Source organism: Miniopterus schreibersii (assembly GCF_964146895.1).
Source record: "Miniopterus schreibersii genome assembly, chromosome: 22".
In the NCBI taxonomy this organism is placed as follows: domain Eukaryota; kingdom Metazoa; phylum Chordata; class Mammalia; order Chiroptera; family Miniopteridae; genus Miniopterus; species Miniopterus schreibersii.
The window spans coordinates 15,310,681-15,330,699 of NC_138124.1; the positions used below are offsets into that span (position 1 = coordinate 15,310,681).

General features: G+C 55.0%; 2 protein-coding genes across 4 annotated transcripts in view; both read left to right on the plus strand.

Annotated features, from left to right (window-relative positions):
• The window catches only part of SLC28A1 (solute carrier family 28 member 1), a 28,430-nt gene extending 25,135 nt beyond the window's left edge, over positions 1–3,295 (plus strand). For 2 of the 3 annotated variants that reach the window (XM_081124475.1, XM_081124477.1), the window contains 4 exons: positions 662–743; positions 1,710–1,808; positions 1,928–2,039; positions 2,190–3,274. In XM_081124475.1, the coding sequence (XP_080980601.1) occupies positions 662–743; positions 1,710–1,808; positions 1,928–2,039; positions 2,190–2,262 (366 nt within the window). In that variant the 3' untranslated portion in view covers positions 2,263–3,274. Of the gene's footprint in view, positions 1–661; positions 744–1,709; positions 1,809–1,927; positions 2,040–2,189 lie in introns of all 3 variants that reach the window. The other variant, XM_081124476.1, reaches the window with a different exon arrangement.
• Positions 3,296–12,050: 8,755 nt separating this feature from the next.
• PDE8A (phosphodiesterase 8A) overlaps positions 12,051–20,019 on the plus strand; it is a 37,817-nt gene continuing 29,848 nt past the window's right edge. Inside the window, exon 1 of the mRNA XM_081124474.1 lies at positions 12,051–12,267. Coding sequence (XP_080980600.1) covers positions 12,118–12,267 — 150 coding nt within the window. The 5' untranslated portion in view covers positions 12,051–12,117. The remainder of the gene's footprint in view (positions 12,268–20,019) is intronic.

Sequence of the window (20,019 nt, forward strand, 5' to 3'; positions counted from 1 at the left end):
GAAGGAGCCTAGTTGGAGATGATCTGAGATGTGGCTGGAGATGGGCCTCCATCCTCTTTGGCCTGGGGCCAGCTGCTGCCCCCTGCCCTTCCTATGGGAAAACTGGGATAACACCTGCCATATCTAACCCCAAAAGAATAGGTGTGAGCCTCCAGTGAGCCCGAGAGTGAGGTAGGGAGACCTCACCACCATAGTAACTGTCATATTGCATTAAGTTCAGGGGTTGCTTCTTTCTGTTAAAATTTATTTTAAAAACCATAAAAGCTTGCCTGGCCGGCAGGGCTGTGGTTGAGCATCAACCTATGAACCAGGAGGTCAGGGTTCGATTCCAGGTCAGGGCACCCTCAGCCTGAGAGGCTCACAGGGGACAGAAATGCAAGACTGCAGAGTGTTGGGAGAGTCATTCACCCAAGTGCCCCTGGTTGCAGAGCGTGGTAGGAATGAGCAAGCCTGGGTCACACCCAAAAGGCTGGTAGTTAAGCTAAGCAGCTTGAAGGGCATCTGAGGTGCATGTGCAAGGCCTGGGAGGGGCAGCACCGAGTGCTCCCAAGGTCAAAGACACAGAGCAAGTGGATGACATTAAGGCCAGGGAGTGGGGTGGTATAGGGTGCTCCCATCCCATTGGAGGGAGCCTCTCCTCATTCATCTGCTGTAATTCCAGGTCAGAGCGGAAATCCTCACGACCTACGCCCTCTGTGGATTTGCCAACCTCAGCTCCATTGGGATCATGCTGGGAGGCCTGAGTGAGTCTTACGGGGACCTCCGGGCTCCTGGACCATCAGGGACCTGGACGCTATACCTGGCTGTGAAACAGCTTCCCGGGGATCTGGAGACCTCAATCGCCCCCCTTGTATAAGTTGAGGCCTGAGTGAGGTGACCATGGAGGTTCCTCCCAGCCCAGGAATTCCATGATTTCTCTGCCTCTGGGAATGGCCCAGCCAAGCCTGGCTCAGGGATCTGGGGAGGGACAGGAGGTGTGGTGCTGGCCTGTCCCCTGAGACTCTAGCCTGCCATTTCCCACACCCACAGTGGACAGGCAGGCCTGGGGCGCCTAAGGAGGAGTGCTCCGCCAGCTCTCAGCTCTCCACGGAAACCATTTCCACTCCACAGTCCCCCTGCCTGGGTGTAACCACCTCATTTTACAGAGCAGGACACAGATCCTTTTTTATATATATTGATTTCAGAGAGAGGATGGGAGAGGGAGAGAGAGAGAAACATCAATGATGAGAGAGTCATTGATCAGCTGCCTCTTGCTCGCCCCCTGTCTGGACGAGCAGCAACCCGGGCATGTGCCCTGACAGGTAATCGAAACAGGATCTCCTGGATCCTAGGTCGATGCTCCACTGCTGAGCCACATTGGCCGAGTAGGACACTGATTCTTAGAAAAGTGAAATGAGGACCTAAGTCACCCGCCTGGTAAATGGCTGGGCCTATACGTAATCCCAGGTCTGCCTGGCTCCAGACTCATGTTCTTTTCCTACGTCCGCCACTGGGGACGTGTGTGGGGAGCTGTGGGTGCTACTCAGCGGCCCACGTCAGGCCAAGGAGGTAACCCTGAGTTCCCCAACTCAGCCAGTGTCATGAGGACAACGCCCATCCCCCCAGCCACCCTGAAGAGGAAGGGGAGGGAGCACATGCAGCCAGAGGTGCAGAATGTGGGCAGGAAGGTTCGTGGCCTCCTGGCGCTGAGCAGTCCTGTCCTCTTGCAGCGTCCATGGCCCCCAAACGGAAGAGCGACTTCTCCCAGATTGTGCTGCGGGCACTGTTCACTGGGGCCTGCGTGTCCCTGGTGAACGCCTGCATTGCAGGTGAGTCCCTGATGGGTTTTCTAGCTGGGCTGGGCAATGGGGCTCTGGCCTCTTCGGAAGCCCCTGGGGGTGGGAAGTTGGGGGAGAGACCCTGCTCAGGGGCTGCTTTCCCTGCATAGGGATCCTCTATGTGCCCTGGGGGGCTGAGGTCAACTGCACGAGTCTCCTGAACACGACCCTCAGCAGCAGCAGCTTTGAGGTGTACCAGTGCTGCCAAGAGGCCTTCCAGAGGTGAGTGCCTGCGGGAGGCCTTGGGCGCCGTGCAAGGGATAGAAGTGGCGTGGCTATGGTCAGCGTGGCCAGGGGAGACTTTCCCAGGGTTGCACAGCCTTCAGTGGCCCCAGAGCCAGTCCTGGAGCTCAGGACTTTGCTTTTTTCCAGCACCAGCCCCGAGTTCAGCCCAGAGGCCCTGGACAACTGCTGCCGATTTTACAACCACACGATCTGTGCATAGTGGGGACAGCGCACTTTTGTGCCTCCTGGCTGCTCTTTTTCCTCAGGAGGCAGTTGACCCCCCACCTTTCCCTCTCCTGGCCTCTTCTCGGGGAGCCACACTGGGCAGGAGTGGTGGGGTGAGTGGGTAGAAGCTGGGAGGGCCTGTATGTGAATGAAGGACAGTCCTTACCCCCGCACTGCTCCCCTATTTCCTGCCTCCCCAATGTGAATTCTCAGGATCACCTCCCCCTCCTCTTTGCTCCCCTTCACATCTGACAGCACCCAGGCTTCCCTAGCCCCCTTCCCGCCATGAGACTACACAGCCATCTCCCAGCATTGGACCCTGATCCCTTCCTTGCATGACTGTTGGATCTTGAGCTGGCTGAGGGCTCCCTACCCTCCTTCCCTGGACCCCCTTGCTCTATCAGCATGTGGCCGATGTCCTCAGAAGACTGTAAGCCCTGTGGGTACAGGGCTGAATACCTCTGTCTCCTCTCACAGGATACAGCCAGTGCTGGGCCCATGAAATGTGCTGGGCAAATCCCTGTGGAGTTGAATTGCACCCTCTCAGAGCCAGCAGTGTGTCACCACTGTCGGGGACTAAACGTAATGTGATGTTACAGGGGGTCGAATTATGTCCCCCCAAAAATGTGTCCAAGTCCTAACCCCAGTGCCTGTGAGGGTGAACGTATTTGGAAATGGGGTCTTACAGGTGTAATTCAATGAAGTATCTCAAGATGAGATTATGCTAAATATAGAGTGAGCCCTAAATCCAGTAATTTATAGAGAAAGGGGAGGGCGATTTGAGACACAGGCACAGAGACACACAGTGAAGGCCATGGAAAGATGGAAGCAGAGACTGGAGCCATCAGCTCCAAAACATAGCCCCCCATGGGGACAAGCCAAGGGATGTCTGGAGCTTCCAAAAGCCAGAGGGGATGGGCAAGGACTCAGACGGGAAATGTCCTGTAGATTTCGGACTTCTGGCCTCCAGAACCGTGAGTGAATAAATTTCTGTTGTTTTAAGTCACCGCATCTGCATCATGCCCTTGATGAAGGTGTCAGCAAGCTTTTTCTTACAGCGCCAGAAAGTAGATCGTTTAGGTGTTTGTTGGCCATGTGCTATTATCTCTGTGCAACTACTCAACTTAAGACAATTCTTAAGCAAATGAGAATGGCTATGTTCCAGAAAAAGCTGAGTTTACGAAGGCAGGTGGCCAGCCCCCAGGCTGCAGTCTGCTGACCCCTGCCTTGGGTGAAGGGGCTCATCCTCCAGACCCCCCTCCCATTTCCCAGCTCAAAGGAGAAGGTGAGGCCACCTGGCAACACCCTGGGGATGGGGGAGCCTTGGGTTAGGAAGAGGGGAGAAAAAACAGCAGCAGCAGCAGATCCCCAAGAGTGTGATTGGTTCTCCAGAGTCACGTGCCCTCCCCCCAGACCAACCATTAAGACCTGGAAGGTGGCATGTGAAATTGGGGAGACACATATACTCAGCCCATAGCACTGGGTCATAAAGACCAGACAACTTTGGCTCCCTGATCCGCAGTGTAAGGGGTATCACCACCCCGAGGCTGCCCAGTCGTGAAGAAACCTGAGTCACACGGAGGGTAGCAGGTAGGCACGGAGTCAATAATCCCAGCTGAGACCAGCCCTCAGGGCATCCGGCCAAAATGCTAGGTATGAGCCAAGGAGCCTCCAGGTGGTCCCAGTCCCCTGCCAGTCTAGTCTCCCAAGCTGAGGCCTCAGACATCACGGACAGAGACAAGCCACCCGTCCCTCTGGTACCCCACCCAATCTGGTGGTTGTCAGAGGCGACCAGGTTAGGGATGGGCTATTATTACACAGGATCAGACACCTGAAGCAGCTCCAGAGTAGGGATCAGAGATGTCTGGTCATGGAGCGCGTGGAAGGAGAGAAAGGTGAGACTGAGGGTTGTCTTGTATCAACAAAGGAGCCAAGTAGCAGCTCTTTCCAGCAGGGTCCTTATTGCAAGAAGCTCCCACAACGCCGGCTGCAATTTCCCTCCCTCCACCAGGTGGGGTGGGTGCACTGGCTGTGGCCGGGGTGCTAGAGACCCTTTTGTTACCGGGCCACTGCGCGCACTGGGGGGGTTAGTCCTGAAAATGTCCAGTGTTTTCCATAGCGGAGCCTCAGGGCTGCCCTGGGAGTGAGGGGCAGCCATATCTCACCTCTCCAACAGCACAGTGCTTCCTGCTCTCATTTCCTTTGACCAAATTCCTAAAAAGCAGTTTGTTTTTATTTATTTTATTTTTCAATTACAGTTGACATTCACTGTTGTATTAGTGGTTAGACATTTATCAAGTTACAAAGTGATACAATTTGAAAGCTGCTGCTTTTTAAAGGAGTGGTGAGAGCCTGGCCCTCTGTCCTGCTCTGGTCTTCCCCTCCTGGCTGTTTCGCCATTTCTCATCCACTTACAATGAGCTGCACAAAATCCATTCAGACACGGAGCATAGAGACCAAAGAGAAAAAGACTAAATCCTAGAAAAAGTTGCATAAGCCTAAACCCTCAGGAGAGTGCTAGCACCAGACGGTGCCGCTGAGCAACCCTGGAGGGGACTTACTGCCACAGGTACCCTCAGAGGTTACCTTGGGAAGGGAACCTACCCCGGGGGGGGGGGGGGTTTGCATCAGGCCCCCAGGGCCTTGTTTCTAGCAAAATATTGCCGTTCCTAGAAATACTGGCCTCAGGCACACCCCTGCGACCCAGGAGCTGTCTGGGTTTGTGAGTTAGACTAAAGGTGGGCTGTCGGTCCAGGGATGAGGGGACCATGAGGCCATCTCCAAGGGTGGGCCAAAATAACTTCATCAGGCTGCTGAACCAGTCCTGGACCACCTGTTGCCTGACCTGCTGGGTAATAATTGTGTTTCCTATTGCCGCTGTGTTACGTGTAGCCCAAAGCATCTGTGTCTTTCTTCCCCAAAGCCCCTTTCTGGCTTAAGGTAGCAGAGTTGATTCTCTGACTTACAACAGAAACCCCTTGGCTGACGCACAGAGTAGTGAGCTGGGCTGTAAGCCTTGTTTAGGGGAGAGGGGATGTGAGCTCTTGGGCTGTCACTTCGAGCCCCACGAGTCTGACCTGGTTAGGATCCAAGAGCAAGCACTGTGAGGGGAAAGAGAGCCCGGCTTCAAAACAGTCCTAGGGAGCCCGGCCAGGTGTGGCTCAGTGATTGAGTGTCGACCTATGAACCAGGAGGTCACGGGTTCGATTCCCGGTCAGGGCACATGCCCAGGTTGTGGGCTCCTCGATCCCCAGGGGGCGTGTAGAAGGCAGCTGATCAATGACTCTCATCATTGATGTTTCTCTCTCTCTCCCTCTCCCTCCCTCTCTTTCTAAAGTCAATAAAGACATTATATATATATATTAAAATAAAGAGCTTTCAGCACAGTGGCCAGCTGCTCAAAAGGGCCTCAATCCCTGCACATACCCTGCTCCTTGTGCTCACTCCAGGCCTTTGTACTCTGTACTTTCTCTTGGCTCCTCCTGGAATGTTCTCTCCTGAATTTTTATCTCACTGCTTCTGACTCACTCTCCTGGCTCAGCCAGGACATTTTCAGTTGCAACAAACAAAAAATTACACCCAAAGAGGCTTACGTGGAAGGAAGTTTTTTGTTATTAAGGCTGTAAAGTCCAAGCATAGTCTTACTTAAGGTGCGGCTTGATCAGGGGTTCACGCGTCACTGTCAACACTCGTTAACCCTGAGTTGGCTCCCGGGCCCGTCTGCAAATCAATTTCTGTGGCCAGAGAAGTGGCACAGGCTGAATGTACCCCCCGAATAATTTGAGCGGATACCAGGGGTGACTGTGGCTTCCCAGAAGAAAATCTGTCTTTATAAGAAGGATCGATGGGTGCTGGGCATGAGAAACAGCCGTGGACTTGTGTTTTAGGTCAGGACAGAACTTGCTGGTGCTCACTGCCCTCTGTCCATGATCAAGTCATTTCCTGCTGTGACACCCACTCGGAGCTCCGGGCACGTCACAGCACTCATCAGCTTGTAATTACACCCTTGTGAAGTTGAGCACTGCCTGTCTCCCGCCCCACATTATGAACTCGGGGGCGGGAGGCAGCCGTCATCCCATCTTCAGGGCCCAGCCCAGTGCCCACACATGCTAGACGCTCAATAGAGTCTGTCTGGGAAGGGATGAGTGTGAGACCCTGGCTACCATGTGGCCCAGCCTGGTACCTTGACTTTTTTTTCTTTTAAAAAATAAATATATATATATTTTATTGATTTCAGGGAGAGAGAGAAACATCAATGATGAGAGTCATTGATCAGCTGCCTCCTGCATGCCCCCTGCTGGGGATCGAGGAGCCTGCAACCCGGGCATGTGCCCTGACCGGGAATCGAACCCTGACCGTCTGGATCCCAGGTTGATGCTCAACCACTGAGCCACGCCGACTGGGCAGTCTTGGCTCTTTCCAGCTATATTGCCACTTAGGTCAGAGTCTCCTCCCTTCAAAGTCTTCTCCCCCTGCCAGCAGGCTTGGGGACACTTACACAGGATGCACTCCCCCAAAAGAGAATGTGTTTTCCCAGGGGCGGTCTGAGACCCAGAACTTTGGGCAGGCAACTCAGGGCAGCGGAAATGAGGCGGTGAATCAGAGGAGGAGCCGGGGGAGAGGAGGGTGACTCTGGATTAAGGACTTTAGGATGAGTGACTCATGATCGCTGCGGCTGACATTTAAAAGGCCCTGTGTGCTTTTGGTCACCCGGGTACTGCTTTGCATTTTGCACCACATTTGTCCTGGGAACGAAGCAGCCCTCAGTGGCTCTGGGGTATATCATGTTTCGCCTTTCGCTTTTTAAGCACCAGCGATGTGCGGCTCCTCAGTGTCCCGTATGTAACTCATTATTGCCAAGGCTTATTTTCATGGAAGCTGTTGCCCAGTAGAGATGAGTTGGGCTTTGGTGTCAGAGAGGGCACAGTTTGCACCCTGGTTCTGCTTTCTGTGTGACGTCGAACAAGTTACTTAACCTCTCTGAGCCTCCACTTCCTCTTCAGTAAAGTGGGGATAATAGTGCCAACTTCATAGGGCTTTGGGGGGGGGCGGTAAATGGGGCCATTTCTGGGTAGAGGGAGCTCCAGGTGTCGCCTAAACTTTGGCAGCATGGTGGAAGGAGTGGGAGGAGACGTGTGTGTCGTGAGAGGGAGAAGCATGGGGAAGCCACAGGGCTCTGTTCTCTCTCCATTCTGCCCAGAGGTGGGCATGAGCCTGAGTCCCCAAGAGAAAGTCTACGTTCAGAAGCTGGAAGGCTCCTTGCCCAGATATTTACCCTGTAAGACATCGTGTGTGTGCATGTGGGTGTGGGGGCGGATCATGAAGGATGTGCAGAGTCACCAACCAGCCTGGTTTGCCCAGGAGTGAAGACTTTCAGTGTTAAAACCGGGAGAGTCCTGGGCAAACGGAGACACAGTTGGTCACCCTGTCAGAGCGTCTTTTCCACTTGTGCCTAGAGCTCAGAGGAGTTTCAGCACCCTGAGGACCCCAGGGCCCCAGGAAGCAGAGCCAGGAGCCCAGTGATAGGGCGGTGGTGGGGTGATCTTCCCCCGTCACCTCATAGCCACCTGCAGACACTCCGGGCGAAGCTTTGCAGGAGGCTGGAGGGCTGCATTAGTGGAGGGGGGAGAGTTGGCAAAATGTGAGTTGTGACTACCACGGAGATCCCGGCTGGGGAAGTTGGCTTCCACATAAGGGCCAACCCAGTGCCTGGCACTTGGTGTCACTATTGTCATTGGCTTTTCTGACTGGCGCTACTTTTTGTTGTTATTGTTGCTAATCCTCAACTGTTTCTTTCTACTGATTTTTTTAGAGAGAGTGGGAGGGAGGGGGAGAAACAGAGAGAAACATTGATGTGAGAGAGACACATCCAGCGGTTGCCTTCTGCTCGGGTGACGACCTGCGCCGGGGATCGGGCTTGCAACCCAGGTGCATGCCCTTGACGGGGAATCAAACCCGAGACCCTTCAGTTCGCAGGCCGATGCTCTAACCACCGAGCAAACCAGCTAGGGCCACAGTGTTACTTTTTTACTTTGAATCTGGGTACTTTAGAGAAATCTTTCCTCTCAATTACTTTGGAGTTGATTTCAAGTGTCTTGGATACAACACTATGTTACTTGCCAAGAATGATACGTTTTATCTCCAGTTCCACTGTCTGTGCTTGAATTGCTCAGTCCTGTCTCACTGTCCTCAGAACATCTAGACCATCCCAGGTCATAGCAGCGACAGGGGCTGCCCTATATCTTATCTCCGGTTCCATTAGTTATGCTCCCATCAAGTGCTTCTTGGCCTTGGGAAACTCCTTGATGTAGACCTGCTGAGTCCCAGCCCTGGGTTGTGTTGTAGGGCTTCCCTTTTAAATATCTAGAAAGCTCTAAGCAGGAAATAAATATGTTTCATTGTATTAAAGAACCACCCTTCTGTTTTTAAGAGTCTTTATAAGGGATGGGTATTGGGCTTTATTAAAGCCCAGCATCAGCCCTGGTTGCAGAACACCTCAGTGTGTTCATCTGTAAAATGGGGGCGGGGGTAGAGGAGTGGGGGGTATAGTAACCACTTCGTGGGACGGTTGTAAGGAATAAGTGTGTAGCAGAGAGCCTAACGGTCGGGCTGGCAGGAGTCATCGCGGCCACAGGTCCCTTCTCGGAGCTGTCTTGACACGCTGCTGTCTTCCTCCCAGGAGACCAGGGGACCCTGTGTTTCTCCCCTGCTCCCCAGAAGCCAGATGCTCTTTCAGGTGGCATTTGGCTGGAGGCCACAGGCTGAGTGGCTGAGAGGCCCAGTAGGCCGGGGAGGCCCAAGGGAAGGGCCGAGGGCTGGAGGACCTGGGAGGTCCTGGCTGTGCCCATCCAGCCGATGTGACCTCAGCGGTTTGTCAGAAGCAGGGGGAGCCTGAGATTACAGATAATAGGGTCATTTTGAGGAAGGGGGTCCACACTGGCTTGTCAGTCCCAGGCTCTAAGTGAGCCACAAGTACCAAGGTCTGGAGCCAAGCAGGAGAGAAATGCGGGTGCGCAGCTGAGGCCGGCGCTGCCACCGGCTCCCCGCCCCTCCCACCTGCCCCAGGGGCGCTGCCCTCTCCTTAGGGTCCTGGCCTGAGGGGGTCACGCAGCGCCTCCCTCGTCTGAGCAGGGCTGGGCCATTGAAAACACTTCACCAGAGGCTCGGAGCGCCCAGAGCAGTGGCGATAGGAGGCCCCTGACTGTGGAGGTGGTCAGCAGAGGCCTTGCACCTGCGCCTGGTTAGGTCCCCCTTGTCCAGGGCGGGGGGGGGGGGGGGGGCAGGGGTTCTCAGTCCCGCAGCCAGGCTCGCTATGTTTTCATTTCCTCTGTGGCGATTTCACTTCCCCGCCGTTCTCAGCAGCCCGGAGGCCAGCCTGGAGGAGGGGGTGGGGAATGGCGGGGGGAGGGGAGCTAAGGTGCGCGGCCCAGTAGTTATTTCTGGGCCTTTGACCACAGTTAGGCCGCTTAATCCCTGGGAGGGAGGGAGATGGTGAATCCTAGGTTTATTCACGAGGAGGAAAGCAGGGCTTCAGACCCCGGGACGCAGGTGCTCTCCCACTGTCGGGTGCTGCCAGCCCAGCTCAGTGGGGAAGGCACGGGGAGGGGTAGGAAGCGGGGTGCCAGGCGCCCAGTCCTTGAGTGCTGACCCCTGGGTAGACCCCTGGGAGCCAGGCGGCTTAGGCGGGAGCGGTGTGGAGGGGGACCAGGTTTGGGGCTTACAGGTGAGCCGAGCTGTGCGGTGCCCGAATCTCCCAGTCTCGGGGCGCTGGGAGGCCGCCCTGAGGGCTGAGGCGCCTGCGGGAGCCACTGCGGGAGGGCGGAGGTTTGCTCCCTTCCCAGCGCCGCCGACCCGGCCCGAGCCCCCGCTGAAAGCAGCTAACGCTCCGCTGCAGCTCCGAGCCGCGCGGGGGTCAAGCCGCTCTGTTTTGGGGGGTTCCCAGGCCCAGCGGGAATGGACGGGGGGAGTGGGCTGCGTTCCGTGTGCAGCAGAGCTTCGGGGTGCCCACGAGGTGCCCAGCGGGTGTTCACGGCGTGTGGGCGTGGCCAGCGCGGGGGCGGGGCGAGCAGCCGCGCGCCCCAGATTGGCGCAGGGCTCAAGGATTTCCAAGGCGAGGCCGGGGCGCCGCGGGGGGAGGGCCCAGAGGGTTGGAGCCGCGCGGAGCCGCAGGGGAGGCAAGGTCAGTGGACTCCTCAAGGCCAGGCTTCTGGGCAGGCCGGGGCCGGGCGGGAGCCGGCCCCGCTGGTAACCGAGGTGGACCACGCAGGCTGCCCCGCCCCTGTGGGGAAACCGCCCCCGCGCACCTCGCACCTCGCACCTCGCACCTCGGCTGCAAGACTGAGGCTCGAGGGGCACCGGCACGGCGGTTCTTAGGGGTCCCTGGAGCCCGAGCCACCAGCAGACACCCAGCTGTGCCGCAGCGCCAGCGCTGCAGCGGGGACTCCAGCCCCGAGCACGCCCCTGGGTTGGGTCGTTACAGCAGCTGGCGGGAGGCCAGAGCGCGGCTGGCACCTGAGCCTCTCCAGGGCCTGATAGGAAAGGCGTGGAGGGGAAAGGAAGGGACCGGCCCTGTGGAGGTCTCTGTGGACCCCGGTGGCTGGGCGGCGGGAGTGGGGGTGGGTCCGAGGTGGGCCGCTCTGGGATGCGACGTTAGGGTTGCGGCCCTCCAGGCACAGAGAGGTTAAGTGACTTGCCCAAGGTCACACAGCAAGGTGGTCAAGGGGTGAATGAAGGTACAGTCTGGGGTCTTCACGGGTCTCTCCCTGCACAGCAGAGGCCCGGCTAAGCATTGCAGGTGCGGCCAGGCTCGTGCTCCAGGTTGGCTCCAGGGGTGGTGCGCAGGGCACCCTCATGGCCCTCTCACCGCCACCCCAAAGGGGGGTCCTCCCACCGGCCTCTTTGACCCCAATGGAAGTCACGCAGCTGCTAAGCTACAGAGCTGGGATGTGAAGCCCGCTCGTCTTGCCCCTGGTCCGAAGTCGGTGTGCCAGGCTCCGGCCACCAGAGTTCTGAGTAAGGGGAGGTTGTGCGTGGGGAAGGCGCCCAGAATGCGGGAGCCCCGGGCGCTCCTCAAATCCATCTTAAGAGGAGAATTCAGGCTTCTTTTAGGTCTGGGCGACGGGAAACGGGAGGGGCTGTTTTGTAAAACTCAGGGGAACGATTTGGAGTCAGAGGGACGGACCATTTCCCGGTTACAATCAGGGTTTTGGCGGCCCGAGGTCACCACCCTCGCCGCGCGCGGGCCCGTCCTTGGGCGCGTCTGGTCCCTGCCACGGGCTGCGGCCGGGCGCCCCGCCTCTCGGGGCCGCGCATGCCCAGTGCGGCGGCGCGGGGGGGGGGGCGGGGGCGGCGCCCCAGGTGCCCCCCGGGACCCGGGCCACAGGAGGCTCCGGCTGGCGCGGGGCGTGGCGCGCGGCCTTCAAACCCTAGCCACAGCCCGGCCGCCCAGGCTCCCAGAGCGCGGCCGCCTCTGCGGTCCCCGACGGCGCGGCCCGGGCTGCGGACCCGCGATCCCCGCCTCTCACCGGGCGCGAGCGTCCAGCCAGGGGCGGTCCTTGGGGCCGGTGGCCCGGCGGCTGGAGCGCGGCTGGGACCGGGGCTGGGAGCGCGCAGGTCTCCTCCCCGAAGTCCCCGGAAGCGCGGCCCGAGCGGGCGATGTAAGGCGGCGGCACCGCCCGGGGAAGGGCATGGTCGGCGGGGCGCCCCAGCCGCGCCTCCCCCGCGCCCCGCCGCGCGCCCAGGCGGCGATGCCACCGCGCTCCCGGCGGCCGCGAGGCGCCGGGCGGGCCGTTTGCTGACCGTTTGCTGACCGGATAACGGCCGCCCGCCAGCGTGTCCGCCCGCCGCCAGCATGGGCTGCGCCCCGAGCATCCACATCTCCGAGAGCAGGACCGTGTACCCGGGCGGCAGGGAGGCCGAGGACGCGCCGGGCGCCGCGCCCCTCCCGGACCCCCGCCGCCTGGCCATGATCGGCGGCGCCGTCGGGGCACAGCTCCAGGAGGTAGGGGCACGGGCCGGGCGGGAACTTCCCAGGGGTGCCCGGGCCCCAGCTTGGGGTGCCTTTGATGGGCGTCCTGCGGGGCAGTGCGGGGAGGACCCACAGGGTCCCGGGTTCTGATGGTGCCGTTTGGTTAAGGACGCGTCCTTCCGAGCCGCGGCGACAGTGTTCGGGACCCATCCGACATCCCGAGCCTCGGGGTCCTCTGTGAACTTCGGGAAGGCGCTTGAGTCAGGTCCCTCCCAGGGAGCGGGACGCCCCCTTCCCCCCCTTAACTCAGCGTGGACTTTGCTCTTTTGGTGGCGGGAAGGGCGGGGAGGGAGCCGGCCCCGCGCAGCCAGCGGGCGCACCCCGCCGTCCCGCTGGGTTTTCCTTTTGCTTGGGGACCATTAACATGTCATCTGCGGCCACATCAGCTTTGCTTCATTGCACGTGTGTTTGAGGTTCGCGTTCTTAGCAAACATGCATTTAAAGTGCATGTAATTACAAAGTAGACCAGGAACGCAGGGTTTGAAACATTGACCAGAACAAAGTTACTTTTTTATTAAGCGCTCTTACTAGTGAGACACATTGTGACTTTGTTTTTTTTAATTGCATGTCTTCTCCAGCGCCTATTGCCTTGGCTACGTTTTTGTCAAAGTTTCTGGAGCTTAATCTTTGCTGAGTTGTTTTTTGGTGTTTATTTATTTTTTTAGGACGACCATTTTTTTTAAAAAGAGAAAGCATATTCAGTAGGGAGCACAGGAGCAGTTTTCCAGTTCTCGGATCTGTGATAGTACAGCTGGAATTTACGCCTTGTTTATGTTTTACTAAATGAGGGAAGACAAAAGGTCTGAATGGCCACAGGCAGTCGGTGGAAGATCATCGCTCTCACTGTCATTTACAAACCTAACCTGCTTCTGTTTTTCACTGAGGACTGCTGGACCTCCCAAGGTTGAGAGCGATAGTCTGGTTCGCTTTCTCTGTTAAATCTCTATCAGGAGTCATAATGCTTTGCCCCTATGCAAGTGAGAAGGCTTCAGTATTGCGAAACGTAGGTGAAGAGATTTTCCCCGCCCCTCCCGCACATCACGGGAAAACTCCACCTTTTTTTCTCATGATCAGAAGTTGGGTTCTTTCTATAGGTTCTTCGAAGTTGCGCACCAGCAATGGTTATAGACTATTAATTAATCCAAGGTGCTCTACGCATCTGCCTAATGCTTGTACATTAAGCACACCTACCTGGCTTTAAAAAAAAAAAAAAAAAAACCATGACACAAGTGAAGATGACTATGGAATATTATTATTATCATTATTTAAATATGTTTTTATTGATTTCAGAAAGAGGAAGGGACAGGGAGAGAGAGAGAAAAATCCATGAGTCATTGATCGGCTGCCTCCTGTACGCCCCCTGCTGGGGATGGAGGAGCCTGCAACCCCTGCATGTTCCCTGACCGGTAATCGAACCCTGACCTCCTGGTTCATAGGTTGATGCTCAACCGCTGAGCCACACTGGCCAGGCCCAAGTGCTGTTTTTATACATCATCTCATTTAATGTTCCCCAAACGCCTTCGAGGTAAAAAGGACAGATTTTATTTTCCCTTTTGGAGACCGAAAGGAGCAGAAATTTAAGGGGATCCAGTGACTTGCCCGAGTCTGTAGTGACCACTTCCAGAAACAGGTTCCCTGTAATAGCCGAGTGCAGACGCCAGAGGAGGGGGGTGAGAGGTTTCTTTAAAACGCCTCTCTGGTCTCCTGGCTCTGGAACCATTTCATAAAAGTAAACTTTCCTTATCGTCATTATAACAGTAACGCTTGTTGTCGAAAACGTGAAAACTACCGAAAAGAAGCAGAATCATTTAAATTGCATAGTTACTTGAGTGGCGTACTTGGGGGAGAGCTTCCCATCACATGGTGGTGTGTTGCCTCCCGCTGTGTAGATTGCTTTAAATAACTGCCATTCAAAATGATTTTTTAAAATAGTTTTGTTGTTTAGTTCTAGGAAACACTTAGCTGCTGTTTCCTCAAATGTCGCTCTTCCATTTCTTCATTTTCTGTCTTCTGCAGCTCCCTCCAAATGACAGGGTTTGGGCATTTCTTGGTCTCTCCCCCATGTCCCTTCGCTGTCCTCTCGCTTCCCTTCTCTGCACCAGCCAGGGCGCAGTTTTCAGCGCAGTCTTCCAGCTCCCTGGTTCATCCCTCAAGGTCTGCTCAGCTCTCTAACCCACTGAGTTTTAAAGCTGGAGAGGTTTTGTGCTCAAGATTGATGGTCTGTTTTCTTCATGACGGCCTGTTCGTGTTTTTTTGGTGGCAACAAACTCCCTTACCTTGCTGAGGATATAAATTACGTACACTTTAAAGTCCTATTCTCGCCCAGCCGGGCGTGGCTCAGCGGTTGAGCATCGACCTAGGATCCAGGCGATCGGGGTTCGATTCCCGGTCAGGGCACATGCCCGGTTTGCGGGCTGGGCAGCCGATCAATGACTCTCTCATCATTGGTGTTTCTATCTCTCTCTCTCCCCCCTCCTTTCCTCTCTCTGAAATCAATAAAGATATGTTAAAAAAAAAAAAAAATGGGGGGAAAAAAGTCCTATTCTCATTGCTGTTTACTGAAAACATTTTTTTTAAAACCCTCACCCGAGGATATTTTTCCCATTGCTTTTCAGAGAGAAGGGAAAGGAGAGAGAGAGGGAGGGAGAGAGAGAGAGAGAGAGAGAGAGAGAAGCATCGATGTGAGAGAGACACATCGATGGGTTGCCTCCTGCTCACGCACTCCGACCGGGGCTGGAGATTGAGCCTGCAACCGAGGTGCGTGCCCTTGGCCGGAATCGAACCTGACACCCTTCAGTCTGCGGGCTGATGCTCTAACCGCTGAGCCACACCGGCCAGGGCTGCAAACATTTTTTACTGAAATAAAAATGCAGTTAGAAAAGTGTACAAAGCCTTAAAGTGGACAGCTTGTGGGTGCTCACTGTGGGCGGGGAGCTGCGCTTGGCTTTTGTGAGTAACGTGCAGATGTAAGATCAGCCTTCTTTTCGGGGGATGCACTCATTAGGCGGTAGGCTTGCCTCTGATTGTGAGTGTCTCCCTGCCCCCTGATTCTCCAGGGCCCGTTCAGAAATCTGTGGTACAAAGAGGGAAGGGGAGTTAGAGTCAGAAGACTTGGGTTCAAATCCAGGCCTTGGCATCGTTTAAATGTGAGCTGAGGCAAATCATGCAACTTGCCTGAGAGCCCCGGTTCCTGGCATGTGACATGAGCATATGCAAGACGGTGCGGGAAGGGGCCCTAGAAGTGACAGACGCCCTGCTTTTTTTTCTTTTTTTGCCTTTTTTGCTTACTAATCAGAATTGTTTTCTCACCACCGGCTCGTCGGAGAGGGAAGCTCAGTTATAACCCTTTCAGTGCGGCTAAATATACTGGTGATGGAAAAACAAACAGGGGTGTACTGCTTCGCCTGCCTGTAAACCAAAAGGCGGTTCTTGGTGCCAAAAGCCTGTGTTTGTCTCGAGAGGCCAAGGATATTTCTGCCATGTAGGACAGCTTCAGCTCCCACAGGGACTCTCTTGGGTAATCACATGGTTTGGGTTTAGGTTCAGCTGTTTCTAGGGCTGGCTTTGCTGTGGGGAGAGTCTGGTTACTGCTGGGGCAACTCCTGCAGGCTGGCTGGAGGGGGTCTCTCTGGCCAGGGCTAAGTGACCCGAACCTGTCCTCCCAGGATGCAGGCGCTGGTCAGTTGGAGTTGCAGGCAGGCTCCTCCCCTCCAGGTTGCTTTGAGTGAGCAGTTTCTTTTCTTTTCTTTTTTTAAACATATGTCTTTATTGATTTCAGAGAGAGGAAGGGAGAGGGAGAGAGAGAGAAACATCAATGATGAGTCACTGATCAGCTGCCTCCTGCTCGCCCCCTGCTGGGGATCGAGGAGCCTGCACCCCGGGCCTGTGCCCTGACTGGGAATCGAACCGCAATCTCCCGATTCATAGGCTGATGTTCCACTGCTGAGCCATGCCGACCGGACTGGAGTGAGCAGTTTCTAAATGGTGGCGTGAGGGCCGTGCCACTCTCCCCAGTGTCCTTAGCCTTCTCTACACCTGTGCAGCCAGATGCTTTCTCCCTCATGACGACAATGTCTGGAATTTCTGCCCCACCCCCTGAGCTGCTGTTCTGAAGAACGTATCTTCAGATTTTGTTTCTTTAGTTCCCAGGCAGTCAGTCCTCACATGCAGAGAGGCCCAGATCTGCTGCTCTACAAGCAGAGCCTCAGAGACGGGGAGCAGAGTGACCCAATGCAAACCCAGTCATGCCGTCTTCTGCCCAGAGCCCTCTGTAGCTCCCCACTGCCAAGTCCAGACTCCTTGCCCTGGCTTGCAGATCCCAGCCTGATGTGGCTCCAGCTCCTGTCCAGCTTTGGCCCATGCCTGACACACTGAACACCTCAAGCACCCACCCATCAGGGACTGGGTGCCCTCTGGACTTCTGACTGGGCAGTTTCCTCACAAGCACACGCTGCTGAGAATTTCTCCCAACTGAGTCAGCAGGATTAGTTAAAGAACCTTGGCGAAGGTAGAGCTTGGAGAAGGAAGTAGGTAGCTGTTGGAGGAAGTAGTTTATGTCTGGAACAAATGCCCTGAGATTTTTGTGTTTGTGGAATTCATTCCAATAAAAATAAAAGATTAAGGTAAGGCACAGGGCTCCAACTATGAAGGTCACGCATGGTGAGGTCCCTGTGTAGTGCTCTGGGACAGTGTTTCCCTGTGGCCCTGAGGCCCCAGGGTGTTGAAGGAGAAGTGATACCAATAGAGCATGGATATGCTGGGGACCCGAGGAGTGTGCTGGTGGCTGATTCAGCTCGTCCTTGCTAAGCGTGGAAGGAGTCTGCGGAGATGGGTTACCTTTCCTTACAGATGAAAGGGCGTCTGCATTGGACAGTGCCCTGCCGAGCGTCGGGTTGTGTGGGACAAACATGCTTTTCTAGGATCAGCTCTAGACACTTATTTTCCTCTGGCTTGTTATACTGTAACCTACTAAAACATGGGTCACTAACCTAGAAATCAGCTAAGGTGGATGTAACAATAAAAGGATCACGTGCTGGATGCTTTCCGCCTGCCAGGTATGGTTCTGAGTCAGTTCCTTCTCCTGTGAGGATAGGCTGACTGTTGTAACAAACCCGAAAGGATACAAAAGTCTCAGCCTTGGTAAGAGTTTCTCAGCCATGTAAAGTTTGAGATGAGTGTCCCCGCTCAGTGGAGGATTCTTCTCAAAGTGGACACTTAGGGACTCGGGCTCCTTCTAGCTGGTGGCTCTGCCGTCTTCAGCACATGGCTCCCACGGCCACAGTGCATGTCTTGTCCAAGGTCACGGTGCATGTCTTGTCCAAGGTCACCGTGCATGTCTTGTCCAAGGTCACCGTGCACAGATGAGCCTGCAGAAGGGGAAAGAGCATGAAGGGTCGTGGGTGAGAGGCTTTGAGGGGCCAGACCTGGAAGCGGTCATGTCAGTCTGTTCCATTGGTCACTTGGCTTGGCCACGCCTAACATCACTGCTGTCTGGGAAATAAGATCGTCTGTGTGCTCCAGGGAGCTGGGCCTGCACAGCCAGGCTTCTCGGCCACACCTCTTTGGGAACATTTGTAACTCTCCTGACCCGCTTCCCCTCTCCCACGGTAGCATCTGTGAAGTTTGGTCCCTGACATCTTACTTGCCCCTGTTATTGGCTCAGTAGCAACTCCATAACCCAGGCCTAAGTCGGGCAGGGTGGGAAATGCCTCTGGTCCAGTTACTAGTCCTGTTGAATCTCGTGTGAAGCTCACGAGATCACGCTCTGGGCTTTGCATTTACATGAGCCAATAAATCCACTGTATGGCATAGTAATTTGAGGTAAATTTTCTTTTCTTTTTTTTTTAAAGAATATATTTTTATTGATTTCAGAGAGGAAGGGAGGGGGAGAGAGAGAGAAACATCAATGATGAGAGTCATGGATCGGCTGCCTTCAGCACACCCCCTGCTGGGGATCGAGGAGCCTGCAACCCGGGCATGTGCCCTGACCGGGAATCGAACCTCGACCTCCTGGATCCTAGCTCGATGCTCAACCGCTGAGTCACGCCGGCCGGGCGAGGTCAGTTTTTGAGAAAATACGTAGTGACTTTAATAGACCTTCAAGTGTGACCCGTAGAAAAGCTTCTCAGCCCGAGGAGCGGAGCAGTGTCAGCTAATCAGTCAGTGTCCCTTAACCCAGAGCTGTGCTCTGTGCCCAATAGTAATGCTCTTGAGGACAAACAGTTTATATGTGACTTCATTTGCTCTGCCTTTTCTCAGGACAATTCTAAGGTCACGCCTATTTTAAGCCTGAGAAATATGTCCTGGAAGTTAGCTCCAGAGTCCCTAGTTCCTTTTCCTCCCGCGGTATGGACATCTCGGCCACCCGTACCCCCTGCCCTCCCCACGAAACTCCTGAGCGTCCTGGATGTGTCGTCCGCGTCCGTCTCCGCCCTTCAGTGGGTCTTTTTGGCCCAGATATGGGAAAATGGCATGTTCTCATTTGCCACCCTAACCCGACGGAATCAAGCCAGGCGTGTGGTCCGAGTCCCAGCCCTGCCGCTCCCTGCCTTTGGGCCTTTGGCAAGTCACATAAGCTCTCTGGGCCCCAGCGTCTTGTTTGCAAAATGAGGGTAGCCGTGAAAATTTGTTTCAATTGCGAACATAAGACAGTCTGTTCAAATGCCTAAAAGATTATCATTACGTGAAATGGAACGTCTAGTTTTGTTGTTAGAAAAGGAGTATTTAAAACACTGGGGGGAAAAAAAAAAGTCTATTAGGGCTTTCTTTGTAACACTGTATCTGGGAGTTCATTTGGGTGACTTAAATGATGATACGATACTCAGTTGCACAGTTGCACCCTTGGGAACATGGAAGGAGACAGTGTATCGTTCTGCTGGTTTGGATAACCCTGCACCTGCCCATTCAGCTTTGGAAACAAGAGGAGTGGAGATTTTGGAGAGTCTGGCCCGCTGTCCACTGGAGTAATAGTTCCCGAAGAGCAGCCCCATCCAGAGCTGCGCAGAGATGTGGGATGCGAGCCGCAGCTCTGCGTGCCGGTCGCGTTGCCTTCCCGCAGCAAAGCCTGGTTGCTTAGCGTCCGCGGTGGCGCGAAATGACGCTGCATTTGTCGGTGGGAAAAAGGGAGTCGTTTTGCAAGAGATGGAAGATGCTCTTGATGCACAGAACGTATAGATTTGGACCTTGGCAGCTTTGGTCCCCAAAGGGCTAGGCGGAGAAATTATAAGGCCAGAAGGGCTTTGAGATGCTGTGGAAGGAAAAGTCTCCCTGGGTCCTGCCTCTACCACTGAGTAGCTTGAGCCACTCGGTAATTTCTCCGAGCATCGCTTTTCTAGATTTTCTTATTCTGCAAAATAGGAATAATACTTTCTGCCCGATAGGTATTTAAAATAGGATTCCCTGAGGTAACGTACGATAACCTTTTCCTAAGAGACAGGGAGGCATACAGAAAGCAGTGAGTTTTTGTAAGCTCTTCCTTCCTCTCTGTCATTCTAACCTCTTGTCTGTTCCGACCAGAATAAAGGAATTCTGTTCAACGGATCCTCTGTAATTAGCTGGCTTGTGATTTTGAAACATTTTATTGTGGAGAATTCACAATGTGTACAGAAGTGGAGAGCATTGTGTTACATTTGTTGCAGGACAAGTTGCCCCCCCCCCCCCCAAATTCTGTGGGTCGGGAGCTGGGCAGCTGCTTGGCTCGGTAGTTCCGGCTCAGACTCTCTCGCA